This window comes from Ostrea edulis, chromosome 2, assembly GCF_947568905.1.
Source record: "Ostrea edulis chromosome 2, xbOstEdul1.1, whole genome shotgun sequence".
Taxonomy (NCBI): domain Eukaryota; kingdom Metazoa; phylum Mollusca; class Bivalvia; order Ostreida; family Ostreidae; genus Ostrea; species Ostrea edulis.
In genome coordinates, this window is record NC_079165.1 from 107,745,801 (window position 1) to 107,765,655 (window position 19,855).

The 19,855-nt window shown below is 34.3% G+C and overlaps 1 protein-coding gene across 11 annotated transcripts in view; it reads right to left on the reverse strand.

Moving 5' to 3' along the window:
• The window catches only part of LOC125678769 (uncharacterized), a 167,369-nt gene that overhangs the window by 30,721 nt on the left and 116,793 nt on the right, over positions 1-19,855 (reverse strand). Inside the window, exon 5 of one of the 11 annotated variants that reach the window (XM_056156012.1) lies at positions 1,184-7,695. The exons of the other annotated variants lie outside the window; for them this stretch is intronic. Coding sequence (XP_056011987.1) covers positions 6,995-7,695 — 701 coding nt within the window. The 3' untranslated portion in view covers positions 1,184-6,994. Of the gene's footprint in view, positions 1-1,183; positions 7,696-19,855 lie in introns of those variants that run through there. 11 annotated transcript variants of the gene reach the window in all.

Sequence of the window (19,855 nt, forward strand, 5' to 3'; positions counted from 1 at the left end):
CCAAAAAATGTGGTCAATCATTATTTCAAATATATTTTGTTAAAAAAAAATCTTTGTAAATGCATTTCAGGGGGCCCTGATTTGCTTAAACTGTTTTCCCTCAACCCCCAAGTAGGGCTCTGCCCTGGACCCACTGGGAGTCTAAAGCGACCCAAGACGTCCCCTCACCTGTATGGTCTTGCAATTCCAAACAGGGCTATAGCTACGCGCCTAAAGTAAAAGTATTTATATGGCTTGATCATGACCTTAAGTCAATCATTTCGAATTCATAACTGAAGAAAATGTAAAATATCTAATGTCTGAATGATGATTAAGACTATACATTCTAAACACATGTTTATTGTTGTGGTTCTTAAGACTATTCTAAGATTTTTTTAAGCTTCATTTGTGGCTGCATTCTGGTTTTGAATAAACTTGAATCTAAATGCTACATGTAGATATAAAACAAGACACTATGCCCCAAGTGGTAACAAAGAGCAATAAACAAGGTCAAAACCTTATTAGTACCAAAAGAAAGGTCTTGTCACAATGAATGCATAGATCATGGCATCAAATGGAATGTCTGGTCATAAGGAATCTATATACAAAATATGAAAACCCTACCTTGAATAGTTCAGATAATACTGCCATGGTTAGATTTTCTTAAAAGTACTAAGGTAAAACATCAAGGTCACAAGGACAAAAACTTTGGTACCAAAAGAGGTTTTTTTTTGTCATAGAAATATGAGAGCCCTATAATCATTCCCCCCATTCAAAAGTTATGAGCAAGGTTAAAGTTTTGGACAGACTGATGGAACAAAAACAATCCCTCCCCCCTGCCTTTAGTCACAGGGGCATAAAACTTCAAAGTAAAATACAGCTGTTTTGGTTCAATGGTTTTTCTAAAAAAAAAAAAAAAAAAAAAAAAAGCCCTTTGTTTGAACATTTTAAGCTTCAAAATTCCAAGTATCTAATGACACTTAGTGCCAAGTGTGGTTAGAATTGGTTAAAATCAAATGAAAAGGTGAAGATAACAGTGATCAATCTCATAACTCCTATAGGGAATACAAAACAGAGAGTTGGGATATATAGATCAGGTGCCTATAGAAGGAGTATAAGCATCCCCTATAACTTCACAATTCCCAAAGCTTGATTTGAAATTTAAAGCTCAGGTGAACTAAAAAAAATCAACCCAAGAACAAAATGTTTTAATGATAACAACATTTTATTCATATTAAATCAAACTGGAATAATCATGTAAAAAGAAAGCTAACACACATGATATGTAATATTACACTTGTATATATAGACATCACCGTTGTACATTCACATAATCAAAATATGAATTAAACATTAAGCAAATTAAGATATCAAATAATGAATATTGAACTAATTAGGATTATGACAGTACCAGTATATAATCAAATGCTTTTGATAATTTTCTCACAGCACAAATGTTAACTTCTGAATAATTAAGGCACCATTAGGACTCATTTACTGCATTGATAATAATTATCGGTATATGCTTAAAAAAAGAGGAGGCCATGAGTCACGTACATTGCCCACTGAAACATTTATATTTTCCTCATGCAAAACATTAAATCACACTACCCCCCCCCCCCAACAACTGTATCTTGAGAAGATTTTGAGGTGGGTTTTTTTTTGCAGATTAAAAAAAATTAAATAGCAAAAGTAACACTGTGTTGAATTACTTATGAAACTACACTTTATTTGCTACATGTTCAGAAGTAAAGAAAACATTAAAGATTGCATCAATTTTGACTCTCCCCTATGGCACCAAGAAATGAAATTGAAGCTTACTATTTCCTTAAATCCTTAAAATTCAAATCAACTTTGGAGATTTGGTTCAGTAATATCTAAGATGAAGTTGAAATTTTAAAACTTTATGATGCATGATGGACTTTACACACGATAATGGACACAGACAGCAATGTTGAACTCCCAGTGTCTCTGCATGTTAAATGAGAAAAAAGTTGCAGTATTCGTTAGATATGTTCTCCGGTGGGCAGTAAATCTAGTACTGCCGACTCCCGACAAAACATCGCAATCCGGGACCATCGGGAGTCGGCAGTACTAGATTTACCGCCCACCATGTTCTCCTTGGATGCCGTTTGAAACACTTTCTATAATCTGCTTAAATGTTCATCACTGTTCTCTCATCTGATAGTTATTGGTTACAAATTTCACCAAAATTTCTGTTGCAGTCAATGAAAATCTGCATACAATCATTTACAATTATATCACCAACGTCCCTGTCATTAAATATTTCTGTACAAACAAAAGTAATGGCAAGATTATCATTTCAAAACAGAAAAAATAACGAGGTTGGGTAGAGTAACATTCTAATTTTTATATTTACAAAGCGTTTTACTCATGCACTTCGCATGCAGTCTTGACAAACTGGATTTTAGCCAAGAATAACGAATAGAATTCCTAAATGAGCAATTTCCAAGCATGGCAAATACTTGAACAATCTGATAATGCTATACTTTTTACAATTTTCTTTTCTTGGGTACTATAGGCATTTGCTTCGTTTATCATATCCCATATTGCTTTCTAAGTACATATAATTCAACATTTTAGAATGGTTGATACATGTAAATCTACCATACAAATACCAATTATCGAGTAAATTTTGTTCTAAGACTTTTATGTTGCACAATGTGCAATTGCCTAGAAGTGGAAATGCTAGCATTTTAACTTTTGTCGAATTTTTCTTCATTTGCCAATTAAGAGTCAAATTTTCAAAACAACCTGATAGACAGTAGAATAATTTTGTGTTTTATGCATAAACAGACTCTGATTACCTTTGAGCCACAGGGCTATAATACACAGTAAATGACCATTAATACTTTAGACGAAGTTAGACAGAGAGCAAGTTTAGCTACCGTTGCCCTATCACTTCGTCACCAGTATAAAATTCTATACAATCTGTATTCTTTCACTACAACCATTCTTGCAGCCTACCAGTATTTTCACACTTGTAGATTGCATACATTTTGTATGAAGCAATATCTTCTACACAAAATTGTTCACAACATTTTTACAAATTTTTTTTTTTTCCAAAATGTATTTGATCACTTGTTACTATGTGGATATATATATGAAAATGATAAAATAACAAATTAAAAACACAAATTTTGAACACAAATCCATGCCATATATCTGATAATTGGAAGATGCCAGTAATTTTATGACACAGGTCTCAGATTCCAAGAAAACCAACTGCATATATCCTCTTTGACTACACACACTAAGTAAATATGGCGAAGGAATTAACATAAAAATCATAACAGAACATTAACATTGATTCATATCCATCAAAACATTTATTCAGTTTTAGGCAGATTTTTATATTTACTATATCCTTTCTGTTCAGTCTCCTCTACTTTCAATTCTTTTTTAAGGCATATTTTCAGAGTTTTCTTTCATATCATCTGACATCGGAAAATCAGATTTACTTTCTCCTGTTTGTTCAGTCTCCTCTACTTTCAATTCTTTTTTAGGCGTATTTTCAGAGTTCTCCATTTTCACCTTTTTCCCCCCCTTTCTGCGCTTTATCACCACAATAACTATAATTATAACAATAATCAGCACAATGACAGCTATGACCACGCCGATGATAATATTTTCTGTTTTGGGGGGGCCTGTAGTTGTGATGTTAGTGGGTGTGGTAGTGGAGGGTATAGCAGTGGTGGACTCTGGAAATAAAGGGAACAACTAATCAGAATTATGATACGATGTAATACACGAATATGAAATACATTGTATCAACAAAAGGCTCTCGAAAACCTGAAGTCACCGGTCTCAATCACATCTACTTCTTAATGAGAGTTAGTTTGCCAGATCTAAATGTCACAAATTATAATCACTGGTACTTGCCTATATCCTACTTAGATCACTCCCAAATGTAGCAGCAATGATAAACAAAAGAGACATTCGAAAGAAGAAGTATATTTTGTCCCAGTCAATCAATTACCTCAATACTGGAATTCCTATACCCCACAAAAGTAACATTTACACATATATGGAACCACTATCCTTACACCTGCAGAGAAGATCATTTACTTCTAGAGATGTTAAAATCAGATCAGATGCTAGAAAGTTAGTTAAATATCAGTTTGTATGTCTCACAACTGCTGAATACAATTCATAGAATTACCCATAATAATAAGGGGTCAGGATGTGTCATTATTTTCCATTATAATGTTTATATGTAAAACTGTATAGTCACATCCTGGACGTTTGGTTAGTTTAATCACAAAAAACCAAAACATCACAACACTTGATTGTCTTTGCTACCTTATGAATTCTAGACGTATGACCCCTCATTGTGCAATGTTTCAAAACCTGTAAAATTGCTTAGTGATTCACAACCTGTACGTATTTAGTTTAGATATGTTGAGATTCTTTTTGATGATATGCATTTTAACAATTTTATTCTCTTCACATATTCCTAATTTTCAGCAAATACATGAAGTGCAGATTCAACAATTTACCAATAAGGGAAAAAAGTTTCATTTAACTTATCTATAGTATGGTGTAGTAAATTACACCATCACCAATTCAGTCTCTAGCTCACCTGAGCTGGACACTTAATTAATGGAAAATCCCGATATCCTTAGATTTCTATTCTCTATACAAACTCAGGGCATCATAACTCGGTGTAAGAAATTTCATTCATTTTCTCTGTGGATCATCCATGCAAGTTTACATTAAAAAAAAAAAGAGTTATGGATGCAATTGCATGGATCATCCATAGAAAATTTAACCCCAGGTCACTCATTGGAAAAATATAGGTCAAAGCAACATCTGAATCATCAATTATTGTGCATGTGTATCAATATATATATATATATATATATATATATATATATATATACACCATATATGTGAGTTTATAAAACATTACAGCTGCTACTAGAAATATACAGTCTGGTCATTCATGTACAAATACAAGTCAGTATCTAAATCAAGATGAGTTCTACATATCTATAGAAACAATCATCAATGTAAAGTACTTGCATTTTGCAGTGTAGCAGCTAGTGTGAAAATTTTGTAAATGACTTTTATGATTGAAATGAATTGAATCTGCAATTGACAAGATAATATAACAGAGTTCTATTAAAAACATATGCCATAACAATGGCAAGCAGCTTTGATTGTATTTAATTTCCAATTTGATACAATTAGTATTTTCCCGCCAAAAGTTTGGTGAGCATTTGGCGCGGTTTATAGTCATGTGACTTTAGACCAGGGTTGGATTTTTTCATATCGTCCAGTGGGTTTGAAGTGTTCAGACGCTCAAGTTTTTGTTATAGTTGGAGCTATTTCACCATCAGGGTATGTTGTTTTTTTGTTTTGTTTTGATAGAAGCAATAGGATCGCAGTTGGCAGTGTGGCACTCTTCATGATATCGCTAATATTTAACAAAATGCATGTTTAACTATTTATGCAGTTGCACCACAGAAGCTTTCCCAAGTAAGAATTTTTCATATCTACTCACTTTCATATTGCTTACAAATCACAACCAAATCACTTTTAAGTAATTTATTTTAGTGATTTGTAAGCAATTCGTCAATCAAATCACTTAACAAATCAGTTTCTAGCAGAACTGTAAGGATGCTGTTGTTTACAATTTGTTAGAAAGGGCAAGTTGTAAATGATTTGTTTGCAATTTTATAGTAATTTGTTGAACTTTGCAAAGTTGCAGAGTGATATGAAAGCAATTTGTTAATCTTAGATCTGAAAATGTTCACAATGATTTGGAAATGATTCGTTTCTGATGGGTCTCCCTCTAAAAATGACCAATATGAAAACCGTAATTTCTGATCACAGGAAGTAAGTTGACTTTGAATTTGAATGATATAGCGCCAGAAGAATGGTTGATGCATGGATTTCAGAGAAGAACATATTATAATATCTTATGCGTAGGATTTCTGTACATATTTCAAGTGATGCTATGTGAATCTTTGAGTTGCTGTGAGTTTTTACTCAAAAGTAATGTTGTTTAGGAGGTCAATGTGAAATTAACAACAATTAATAATACCTTAATTATAGTCTAAATTGAGCATGTCAATGTAACATATGTAGTTTAATTTATTAAAGTTCCTTTAAAAGATGCTGAATATTTCTTAGAAATCTGAAGATATATTTCTACAAATGCTTAGAAATATTCAGGCTGCACGTATCTCATACTATATATATACTATAGTTACAGTGTATAGAGAAAAATCTCCCACTTTTCACAGTTCCAGGAAGACTCTCAAATTCAAAGAAAAGTGATTTGATGGTGATTTGTTACAAAGATTTGTTTACAATTTGAAAGGAGTGATTTGCTTATGATTTGGTGTACAGAAAGTGATTTGTTCTGCATTTCAAAGTATAGTGGAAAAATATTGTATAAATGGGTTTTTAGTCATGTGATGCATGTTAGTCATGGGTAGATAATTTCAGCCAATGAAATTATTTGAGTACAGAGTGTTTGATTGTGTCTCATTTTTCTAGGCACCTTTTGAGTGTTTTGTCAGAATGAAAATCTACAGTATTATGATTTGCAGAATATATATAGGCCCAGTTATTCAGAGTTTATTGGTCTCAAAATTCATGTCACTGTTTTTCCCCATGGTTTGATATATCAAATTATATTTTAGTCGAATTTTCATAGATTAATTTGTGAAGGAGAATTTCGCACAATGTAGGTTACCCATCATTGTTCGATAGATATGAATTATAAAATGAGTTTGATAATATTAATAAATAGCCAACATCTAATAATTACAGTGGGCTGTTTGCAAAATACAAGCATTTTGTTACCAACATAAAATTACACTCATTATTATGCTTAAAAGAGATTTGGAGATTATATATTGAGTATTATCAATACATTATACATGTAGTATTACATACATTATACATCTCTATCATTTGAGTTTAGTATAAAGCTATTGCAGACAGTAAAACAGAATTCAATAGAAAGCCAGCTTCAATGTTTTCAAAACAAGGTGTCCCAGTTGTTGTCATACTGCCGCCTGGTGTATCCACTCTGGTCAGATGGGTCAACTCTATCAGCATGTCCGCGGTGTGTCTGCTGTCTCCTGTACTGGCGTCCCTCGTGTCCCAACATATTATTATACTGCACAGGGGATCCATATCTGGAATTATACTGCACAGGAGATCTGTATCCAGAATAGGGCACTGAATGTGGCATTTCTCTGGGGTAATTATTTCTTCTGTAAGGATCATAGTGCAGATTGTGTCTTCCATCATGGTATGGGACTTTTCTTCCACCATATCCACGATCATTAGTGTATATGTAATCATAGCCCGGATGATTAGGATAAACGTAACCATGCGGATTTAAGTTGTACATTTCATTATTCGCCTTTTCATTTTTCTTGTAGTTGTACTGCACCGGAGCCTGTTTTGATTGAGTATTCGTTGCATTATGGAGGTTGTAATTTACGTCAGATTTGAATTCCTGTTTCTTCAGATGTTTTCCCCCAGATTTCTTGCCATTTGCTCTTCTCTTGCAGCACACAATGAGAATAATAACCACTACAATTAACACAGTCCCCCCTACTGAAGACACAATGATGACAATGTTTCTCAACTCCTCACTCAAACCTGAACGTTCAGTGGTGGTACTACTCATTACTGTTGTTGAGGATTCCATAATAGGGGTTGTTGTGGGACCTTAAAGGGAAACATGGAGAATGAATTGGGGATAAACAGGTGATTTTCTTTACATATATCTATCTCATTTTACTAAATTTCATCTACAGAATAATTTTTGATTAAATATTCTAGGAAGATCGACTCTAATATGTTAAAAACATCTATAAATGGCCCAAGGGTCAATGGATGACATCCTAAAGAAATGTATTCATAGGCATTTTAAGACATGGAATATTACATGTGGCAACCATGCAGTAATCCTTGTCTGTTCTGTCATTGCCAAATAGTCTTAAAGGACACAGCGCATGTTTCTAAACTTTTTCATTTTTTCAGCAAAATTAACTCTTTTTATGCCTAAAACTACTTTAAATGTGTTTTAAATGAAATATTTTGCGTAGTTTTCGAGTTTGAAAGCGATGAAATTCAAATCTTGCGATATGCATATTTTCTTTCGCTTGTTTACGCGCCATTTTGTGTGACGTCATATGCGCCCTCGGGTTTGAAAACATCTATTAGCCATTTCATAAACAGATTAGATTTAATCGACAAAAAACCAATTGTCACGTTAACGGCTTGTAAATAATAATGCATTAAGCTGTTTTGTGCCGTGCTCGGGTGTACTAGTTGTCGGTAGAAAGGATTTAGACTGAGTATTTTTCAATTTTTCGAAGGAAGGTACGAGAAAAAAGACGTGGATAATTTTTTTGTTGGAGCAAGAACTTTACCTTAAAAAACACACCCAGTCACCTTTTCAAACATCGCTTGGACAGAGACCCTGATAAACTGCGAGAAAATGGATATATCGAAGCTATAAGCACTGGTAGGCCTATAGCATACATTCTGTTTTGCTCTTCAAATTCAATACACACTCGGATCAACTGACCTTCACCTTGTAACAACATATATCGACGATACAATGCATGTAACTTCTACCAACTGGTAGATTTACAACAAAAAAAAAAAAAAAATAAATAAAGATCTATACAAAATAATTGAACTTTTAATTATACAAATAATAGAATATTGTATTTCCTAACTTTAAATTGAATTATAAAATTATTTCTTTATTGAACTCGTAGTATCTTGAGTGCGTCAGTAGGCTATAACGCCGTGCTCCCACTTCGTACTTCCTAAAGACGTGCAGATCACAATTCAAAAATAGTAATAAGATTGCTTTATCAAAATAAAATAATGTGATTACCACTTTAAATTTGAATAATTTTATTGATTTGTGTGTGTTGTCTTTTTCTTTCTTTCCGAAATGCACGCGTGACAATAGCTTGGCATAGGGCCTAGTTGTCAACAATTTAACGTATCATAATTTGTCTAATCCAAAAATAAATAATGATTGCACTGTTTATTTTAGAAAAACAGCGCCAATTACAGATGTATAAAGGAATAACATCCCCAAACAGTTTGTAGACGGCGACCCATATAAACATTATTTACTCCCAATTTTGCTGATTTCATACACGCTTTACTCGCTATATTTGGGTATTTACATCGTTATATGTGTGCACTGGTGGCGAACACATATAAAACTCAGACAATTTATCAACATCGATTTAAATGTTGCCCATGGTAAATTAATTAGGCCCCTAAAAGTTGAGTTTTTAATCATATCTCGCAGTACTTTCACAATCCGAAGGGCGCATGTGACGTCATTGTACCACGTGACTACCTACCTAATTAACTTGACTTTTTGAAATCGGGGCTTAGATTTAAGTCTGTATTGTGGTTATTTATCGCAAAATTTCGGCGAACGAACTATTAGGATTAATTACTATAAGCATAAAGAAGACAAAATGCATGTAATATTGTATACTTTGAAAACATGAGATATGTCCTTTAAGGAGGTATTGCTACACCAGAGAAATTTGATGTAGATGAAAAGTGGAGGATATGTACAACAATATTTTGAATTTTCAAATTTTAAAAGAACATGACCCACAATATGCCATTTTTGGCCTACCAAATTTGGAAAAATTAAAGAACACTTTAGAATAAATCTAAGATGATATTTTTTATCCATAACATGAGCCAAGTTGTATTGTGCAATCGTTTCCTCACACCGGATGTTTAAAGCACTCAAGTAAATGCCCAAACCTACTGCAGTTTGACGTTTTCCGGGAAAATCGCATAAATTTGCCAACTTCAGTCTATAAATTCACATGGGCCGCATTACTTACGACTCAATTTTGTAAACTAAAATTAAAATGCAAAGTTAGATTAACACTTTCCATTAAAAAAATTAACTCGTAATCAATGCGGCCATGTCAAAAAAAAAAAAATAATAATAACAAAAGTGTCGTCTGGAAACGTCAGATTCCAAGGAAGTCAATATATACATACAGTGTGATGCAATAAGTATTCGTACAAAATGATGGCGTGTTTACATTCGCGCTTGCAAACAATAGATTTAACAGAGTATGAAATAGTTTTTAAATAGCGTCGGGATTCCATTAGTTATTCATAACATTGTTTAGTCATGTGGCATTCCATGTGTCACATGGTTTTGTTATCGTCTGCTATATTTCCGGAAATATACAAGTGAAAGCGAGATGGGTAGAAAGGGGAAAGAGTTATCAAGCGATGTAAAGAATGTGATATGGAATCTCTTAGACCAGGGAAATTCTATTCGGAAAGTGTCAGAGCTGTTAGGAATTCCTCATACGACGATTTCAAGCGTGAAAAAACGTATTGAACAGAGAGGTTCAGCGGAAAACACCAAACGAAGCGGCCGGCCTCCAAAAGTGACAGATCGCCATTACCGACGATTGGAAAGGTTGGTCAAAATGAACAGAAGGCAAAGTTTGCTAGACATTACGAACAAATTTAATGAAAATGTGGATCAACCTGTTGCCAAACGTACCGTGCAGCTTCATCTCCATAAACATGGTTTCTCGAGGTGAGTGTCTAAGAAGAAAGTGGTTGTGAAGGAAGTTAACAGGAAAAAAAGATTGTCTTGGTGCAGGGAAAAAGAGACGATTGACAGTAGAAAACTATTGGAACAGAGTTATTTTTTCGGACGAATCTAAAATCATGATAGGACATGATTCCCGTGTGTATGTGTGGCGCAAAAAGGATGAGGGATGGCGGTCTGATTTAGTGACACCACGACAAAGTAAGCCATGTTATGAAGTGATGATTTGGGGGTGTGTTACATGGGAAGGTGTGGGGACTATCACGTCTGTGAATGGCAATATAAACGCTGATAAATATCAGGCGATCATTGATGAGAACTTGTGGCCAGTTATAGTCCGTCATTTCCCCGCTGAAAATTACACATTTCAGCAGGACAACACTCCGGTACATCGGGCTTAGAAGCACCCAGGAATTTCTTCACAGAAACAATGTTACCACCATGAGTTGGCCAGCACAGAGTCCAGATCTCAATATCATCGAGAATCTGTGGTTGCTACTAAAAAGAAAGCTTCAGACACGAGTTGGGAGGATCAGGAGTAGGGATGATCTCTTCAAAGAGATTCAGGACATCTGGACAGGGATCACGGTAGACTATGTTAGAAGCCTATATCGATTGATTCCTCGAAGATTATTGAGTGTTATAAGATTGAAAGGACATTTGACAAAGTATTAGGTAAGTTTAGTTTGTTTTATTAATTTTAGAAACGGCATACCAACATTTTTATTCTGACCTAATTCCGTCACGAATGTAAACACGCCGCCATTTCAATGTACGAATACTTATTGCATCATACTGTACATCTAACGCAGTTGATACGACTCAAAAAGAAACAGTAAAGAGGTGAGTTTTTATGTTGTTATATATTTTTAAAATAAAAAATCAATATTTAAACGAGTAAATATGAGAGTCATGGCCTATGGTAAAAAGGTACAGGGGAGGGGGGGTTACACCTATCGTGTATGTTTGATTCCGAAGTCCGTTCCGATGGCTTTTAAAGTCACTGAAGTTTGTCAATCGTAACTGTAAAGTTGTAGCAATGTGTTACACTAACAAATGTCCGCATATTACGGCAATGTCAAACACGGTTGTAGAAGCATCTATTTTACATTTGTACTTGAACGCACAATATTCATATATCGAACGGAGAAAACACAACTGAGTTTTGTTTTCAATTTTAACTATTTTAGTTTGTAAATTCATAAGTCCCTTGTATATATACTTGGAAAGAAACCTACAAAAACACACAGAGAAATTGTTTTTAATGAAGTCGGTCAATTTAAATACATATCAAAGTATATCTTGTTAAATAATATTTGACATAACTTGTGTTGAAATGTAGAGTATTCACTTAATATATTTATTTAGTTTTTTCGATTGAAGGGCAATAACTCTAAATGCAAAACATAGCTTACTAGTGGTGGATCCTAGTTTTTTTCTTCTTTCGTTTTGTTTTATATATATATATCAAACGCTTTAATTGATTTTAGAATTTTTATTTTGTGCTATAGACAAAATTGATATTGAAAAGACATGTTTTAAATGTTAGAAAAAAATAAACCATCTATAAAGATGAAACGGCAAAATCCCCCTTCCTCGTTTCCACAGAAATTTTCATGGACTATAAATAGAAATAAATTAACCATGTAATATACATTGTTGCAAACCCCATACCCCCTCTATATTTCACAATGACATTAATCAACAAAACATTTGAAGATACACATTTTCAGTTTATTAGTAAAAAAAAAAATAATTCCAAGTTTTTGAATACAATTTATTAATTGATTCACCAAGCATTAATTAACAAGTTAATTGATTTATAATTAGATTTTAGGAAAAATAACCTAGGCTAATGGTATTAACATGAAGATAAGATTTTCATCCAACCCAAATTGTATAATTTCAATTACATGTATATGAAATAAATATTTCAGATATGCCAAGGAGTGGTCCCAAATTCTTTCTCTGTTTCAACTGTCCATGGAGAGTAAAACCAAAACACAGATCCAGGATTTCAAAGAAATATAGGACAGTGATCACCACTCTGATAGGGAGCCCGGCACCATCTGATCATGATTTTCTGTGCAATAGATGCCAGAGTGTGTGTGTTACTCCCATATTATACAGAAGAATATCAAGTACATGGTATTGGAGGTTTATTGTTGTGACGTGTATCCCGAAATGTTAATTTTTTAACATTAAATACCACAATATTCAACGTCATAGTAACAAAAAAGTATAAAATATATGAAAAAAAGAAAAACATTTCTAGAAAGCCTATATCCCGAAGATTATTATATACGGAAATTATCAATATCCCAGGCTAGGCCATTTTTCATGGTTCGTGGCCCGGGTCATGTTCTTTACTTTATTTTGTCACAAAATACAGTTTTAGTAGAAGATAATCTGGAAAAAAATTAAAACCCCTGCTGGACTCGAACATGCGACCTACAGTTCACCAATCGGTATGCTAACCTACTGAGCTACTCGGCTAGGTATTTAAGTTGAAAAGGAAAAGTCAAATATTGCCGATATTGATTTTCTCCTCCATGTTTTTAAAGGAAGTCGGCCATTATGACGATGTAGAGTACTATCTTAATTGGGTATACATATGATGATAGGGTGTAAAGTATGGGGAGCCATGCAATGTTCTCATGGTCATTAAAGGTACATGGCAGGTGGCAGTGGTACAGCCAATTTATGTCCGATTTATTAGAACTCTTCTCTCTGTGGTGGTAGATTTAAAATCAATCTTACTGTGGAAAGAAATATTCAGTCATTATTTCCTCATGAATTTGAATATATTCTTATCATCTGCAGTAATCTATTAATACATATCCATGTTGTCTGCATGAAAACTATGGGAAGAATTGTTTTAGCATATACTAAACTGATGCCTCAATCCCTTCCATTTTCCATAGTTTTTCAAAAAAGGATAATTTTTAAAGTGGAAATTAAGACTTAATTACTCCTTACAACAAAGTGTTTATAAGTTTTAGAAAATTTACATGCAGTTCATAAATGAGATTTAAATCTCATGTAAATATATATGTAATATGAAATGCATGTTTATCATTCTTAGACAGATTAAATGTATTTTTTGATGATTTATAAATTATAATACAACACATTGTATTCTAGATTTTGAACTACAGTGTATTATTAATTTTATTTTACAACTATTTAAACTGTACTTGATATTCTTAATGATAAATTCCAAATACATGTAGTCATTTTCTCCATTGTACAAATCATTTGCAAAATTTTATCCATTAACTGCCGAAAATAGGCAACCTGTATTAAGAGACCACCTGTCATGTGACATTTTTTCCATTCTCCATTGGACGTCTCTTAACCCATTTCCTAGTAGAACCCTGCCTGCAGAGCTTATCAGTAGAACGGAGGATAACATGGCTACTGCTGTGATGGCCAAGTTAATTAGCACCATGTTTGCAATCTGCCTGATAACAAGATAATTAATTCCTATATGTATATAAAAGTATATATATCTGAAAAGTTGAAGAATTTCTGCATCTAACCATATAAATTTTATATTGCAGCAGTAATGCTATCCTAAGTTATCAATGATTTAAACAGAAGAAAAATTAAAAACATACACAATATTTACAAAAAGTTTTTATTCAATTGCATTTTATGGCAAAAACTACCTTTTTATAAAATACAAACATAAAGTGATCATACCTGTTTCTTTTACAATTTAAATTTTGAAAATATCTTTAATAATAAAAAAGTTATTATGTTCAATGTAATGAGGATTTCAAACAGGAAATTCACAAATGTTCTTCATTTTAGATCTCATTGAATTTGGAGTAAAAGGATGAAAATTATTTAATATTTTCTTGTGAAAATTTTAAGAAATGATGCTAAAAATCACCACAATAGATGGCTATGCTATTTTCATGCATTCAAAATTTAAAAATAACAATTTTACTTACTTCAACATGTTTAAAGTAAATTGTCACAGATATCACACAAAATGATATATTGACAAGTCCAAAACACATAAAACATTTGAAATTTAAACAGTCATCATCCTCATAATATGTTTTGAGCTACACTCAAGGTGCACAGCAACATTACATTGCTGACATCCAAATGTTGTCACACCTTTTCTTTCTCCTGACTGTCCAGAAAGTGAACATTCACGACACGCTCTATTTTTGGGGTAAAGCTTCACAATGTCGTGGGCTGAAGCTCTTCCCCCAGTCAACTTTTGGAGGTTCTCTTTTGGCCCTTGTATCTCCAATCAAATCATCAATGAGTTCCTCAATAAAGTTTTGAAGCTAATTGGCCATCGTTCCCGGGCAACATCAGGGTTGGTGTCCTTCGCCACAATATAAGCGTTGTGTGCTGAAGCCATCATCAGATAGAAGAATATCCTCCGCCACCATTTTTTTTTTGACTTGTGATTTGGCATGTAATAGCCAATCATTTGGTCACACAGGTCCACTACTTTCATTTGCTTCTGATAGTCTGAGAGCAATTTGGGTACCTAAACTACTATGTTCTCAGCTACACGTCTGATGACTTGTCCACTATGAGCTGGGTCATGGAAATTTGACAGGACACACACAGGTTTTGTATCCTGCCAAACACAGAAACTAAGATTGTCCTTCTGGGCCCGAGTTTGAATTCATGCTTTTTTAGATTAATTTTGTTTGGTAGCAAGTCCTTGGGAAGGCCCTTTCGGTTGACTCGCACTGTCCCGCATGCCATGATACCACGGAGATGGAGGTCACTCAAAAGGTCAGGACATGTGTAGAAGTTGTCCATATATACATTTAAGTTTGATCCAAAGTAGTTTCTGCACAGGTCCATTACTACCCTGTGGGATAAGCCTTTTTCTTGATGTCCTTCTTTGCCAGTATACACTTGCAGCTTGCTAAGGTATCCTGTACTGCTTTCCGCAAGAACCCAGACTTTTACTCCCCACTTGATGGGCTTTGGAGGTAAATACTGTCGGAATGACAACCTGCCTTTGAATTTGATCATGGACTCATCAATGGTAGCACTTTCATGCAGGGTATAAATTTCCCCAAACTTTGCATCCAGATAATCCAAAAACCAGCGTAGTTTCCAGAGTTTGTCAGGGACTGCAGGTTGTTCCTCGTTCTGAATTTGTAAGTATCCCCAGATTTGATGGAATTTGTCTCTGGACATTACACGATTGAAAGATGTAACAAACATCCATTTGCTTTGTCTCCAATAGTCAGTTTTTTCTGAAAGTTTTAGGATTCCCATAGCAAAACATAATGCTAAGAATGCTTTCAATTCATTCTTTTCAACGGAGGTCCATTTAGCTGCATATGGCGGGGGTGGACTTTTTTCCCGTTCTTGGTGAGAATAAATGTTAGTTTCTCTAACAAGTCTGTCCAAAAGTTCATTTGTCCAGAAAAGTTCGAAATAGTGGCCTGCTGATGCTTCCTCGGGATGTTGTATAGTTGCCCCACCAACATTCTTATACTGACTTTCCATGCGGGGTTGAAAATTTTCTTTCACCCATTCATTTTGAAACCCCAAGAATTTGCCGTCATTTTCGCCCTCTTCATCAAACAAATTCAAAATCCAATCGTCAACTTCCCCACGATTAACTTGACGTACGATGTTTCCTAAATCCTCAGTTATTTCTTCTTCGTCGTCGTATTCTGCTTCAATATCACTGCCATCACTCAACTCGTCACCTCGCTCCGCCATTTTGAAATCTCGATCGCGTCTGATGATGCGAGTTTTCTTTGTTTTAACCAAAATTTTCCACTATAAATAAGTATCTAGTTTCACTTTTATATGCGCATGAGCAAGCTATATTTACGCTTTGTCTTACTCAGTAAAATGTTTTATATATCCGGACATTTCAATGGCCACTAAGTGACGCAGGTATGTGAGGTACGACTGAACTCAAATCCTGGAGGCTACTCTCAATACGACTGCAGTCGTATCGCGTAGGAAATGGGTTAATACAGGTTTGACTGTATTTCTATGTGAAACTTTTATCCCCTATTGTGGCCCCACCTACCCCCGGGGGCCATTATTTGAACAAACTTGAATCTGCACTATGTCAGAAAGATTTCATGTAAATATCAGTTTTTCTGGCTCAGTGGTTCTTGAGAAGAAGATTTTTAAAGATTTTTCCAATATATTTGTATGCAAAACTTTGATACCCCTTGTGGCCCCATCATACCCTCGGGGGCCATGGTTTTAACAAACTTAAATCTGCAATATGATAGGAAGTTTTCAAGTAAATATCAGCTTTTCTGGTTCAGTGGTCCTTGAGAAGAAGATTTTTTAAAAGATTTTCCCTACATGTATATATACTAGTCTAGCGGGGGAAAAAACCCCTGCATATTAATTAATATATGAAAAAATATATCAAAGGCCTGAAGGGCTTGGGAGTTGACTCGCACTTCATTGTAAACTGGAATAGGTAATCTTGATGGAGAAAGATAGTAGTGATCAAGGGTGACGAACATCGTGTGTGTGAGTTAGCATATGCATGCTTCTTTTAGCAGGATTTATACTTTAATGCATCATAACTGTGTAAGGTGACTAAATTTGACTAAGTCATGATCACTGCCATTAAATTACATGTACATATCCAACATGGATGTAAAGAGTCATTACTGATTTAAGATTGTGCTAAACAATCCATGATGTACAAATGCTAAGAATTGGAGGAAAATCATTATGTAGTCATATAGTACTTTATATCACAACAGAAAACCCTCAAATAAGCACCACAGTGGTTGTAAAAAGATATCATCCATCAAAAAAGTTTAGCAAATCAATTCCTTGAACTTAAACTTTAGTCAATGTTACAATTACTATGCAGTTGACATCTGTAAGAAACATAGCTGTTTTTACTGTACTGACTCTCCGTGCATATTTTGAGAGTTTATTCAGCAACTTAGTCATAAAATGCTACCATCAAAACAATAAAGAAAACAAGATATGTTTGTCAAACAATACAAACATACAACAATACTCTTCACCTTTTGACCTAAAAATCAATAGAAGTCCTCTTCTACTCATAACCAACCAACATTTGAAATATCATAACGATCAAGTGAATGGTTCCCAAAATATTGAGTGAACATGTGGTCTGCCAACCGACAAGTGCAAAGCAATCCCCCCTTTTCTTCTTTGAGGGGCATAAGTAATTGTTTAGAGAATCTCATATACAGTCACATGGATTTAGAAATATGGCTGAAATGGGTTTCTGTACTTCGGAAAAACGTAAATACCGAGTATTACAATGACATTAATGGGCTTCCATAATTCTAGAAAAAATTACAATCGGAATAATGCATCATGCTTATTAATTTACACTCGTATTTAACCAAATTATAATATGCACTTTTTAATTTTTTTATGAGAAGGGACACATACTACAAACCACTAAAGGTGTTTGACTCGTTTTAGTCAATGCAATGTGCACTTAATTTTTTGCCGCGTTGTTTACCTATCTAAAAGCATAAAATTGTTTTTAAAAAAATTTATCTTACACCCTGTAAATAATTATTATGAAACAGCCAATTAAAATTTATCATCGTGCAGTTTTTAAAACTGCCATGATATTATGATACCGTGACTAGCACATGTTTTGTGTACACGTCCTTTGTCACTTGATTTTGTCAGATTTCTGCATGTTGCATGTTTTTCATGGGTCTGTTAATATGCAATTACTTTTGAGTTTTAACTTTGCTTTTGCAGTATAAATGACTGATGTACTTACCCATCTAAATGCGACAAAATTGTAGAGGGTTATGTTTGAATTCTTCATTTAGTACCAATTAATTTACTGGCTTTGATTATTGATATATTGAGGGGGTCGTTATATCACACCTTGGTACGTCATTTTTCGAAAACTTGGGTGATGTTTTGATTACAAAACATTGAATGCTCGCATTGGCTATTTAATTGATATGAACTTTAAACAAAGAAAATATCGAGTCTGTTAAAACTTTATTGCTACACACTCTCGTGCTTTGCTGAAATTAACATTATTTCCCTGAAAATACTGCTATGTAGTGTGCATAAGAACAAGATTGTTGTTTTCTTAAGAAACAAATTTGCTGCACTGTATTAATACAAATTCTAGTGCATGCTTTTTTGAGAACCTGCATCATTTCGACAAAGATTTCTCGTGAAGTTAAATGTAATTGTATACACGAACAATGCTATTTCCACAATTTACAGGCCCCAAAAAAGGATGCATATTAAATATATTCGGCAAAATACGGTAAATGTGATTATCTATATCTGACTGTAGAATAGTCTGAGAGCGAAAACATAACAAACTGATTGTGCGTTCCTCGTCTCACCCCGGTAGATTCCCGCAGAAATAGTCACATGGTTTAAGCTTTGACACATGTTCGAAGAGGCCTCGACGGGGAGTATGATCGGTCGTAATAGACCAATACCATTTTCAAATATTAACTAAGCTTTTCCACCCTAAGAAAGCGAGATTATAAGACTCTCTTATGAGTATAGCCATGAAATATAAGGTGATTCCAAGCTGTGAAACCCGAGGCTTTGCTGAGGGTTTTACCGCTTTTTTGCAACCCCGAGGGTGGAATCACCTTAATATTTCATGGCAACTCATAAGAGAGTATTTTTCTCTCATATTTCTAGAGTTTTCCGTTTTCCTTGTGCCTAGCGACGCCATTTTGAGAATTTTCCAATTAATTAATTTTTCGCTGTACATTAAAAATAACACCAGAATCGAATTCTACGACCTTCATTTTGGCAACTATGTTGCCGACAAAAAATCGGCCGACTAGTGTATAAGTGAATTGTATTAGAGTTATTCCTCTTTGAATAAATCAATAATCAGGGTGATGCGTGACGTAACTCGACAGTCCATCAGCGCGAAACATTTTGGCAGACCTAATCAGAATATGAATCCACAACTGCACGGTTTTTTTCTTAGAGGAGCATTGATATTGATATTAATTGAGCAGTTATTTAATGACGAGTGTGTGAAGAGAAATTCCAAGTGGTTTTTGTTGGTGAATATGGGCATGGCTAGACTTTCGTTTTTCACGTGTGCAAGGACTCGAGTCTCATGGACAATGAAGGCACTTATTTCACCTGAGACACGGATAGTAGACATTGACAGAGTGAATGTGGAGGTAGGCCTAGAAGTAATAGACCATGTGGGATGGGTTTCTGTGAACTGGCATAATGCACCGGATGACATAGGTGTATGAGGAATTTGTGACTGTTGTTGAGTGT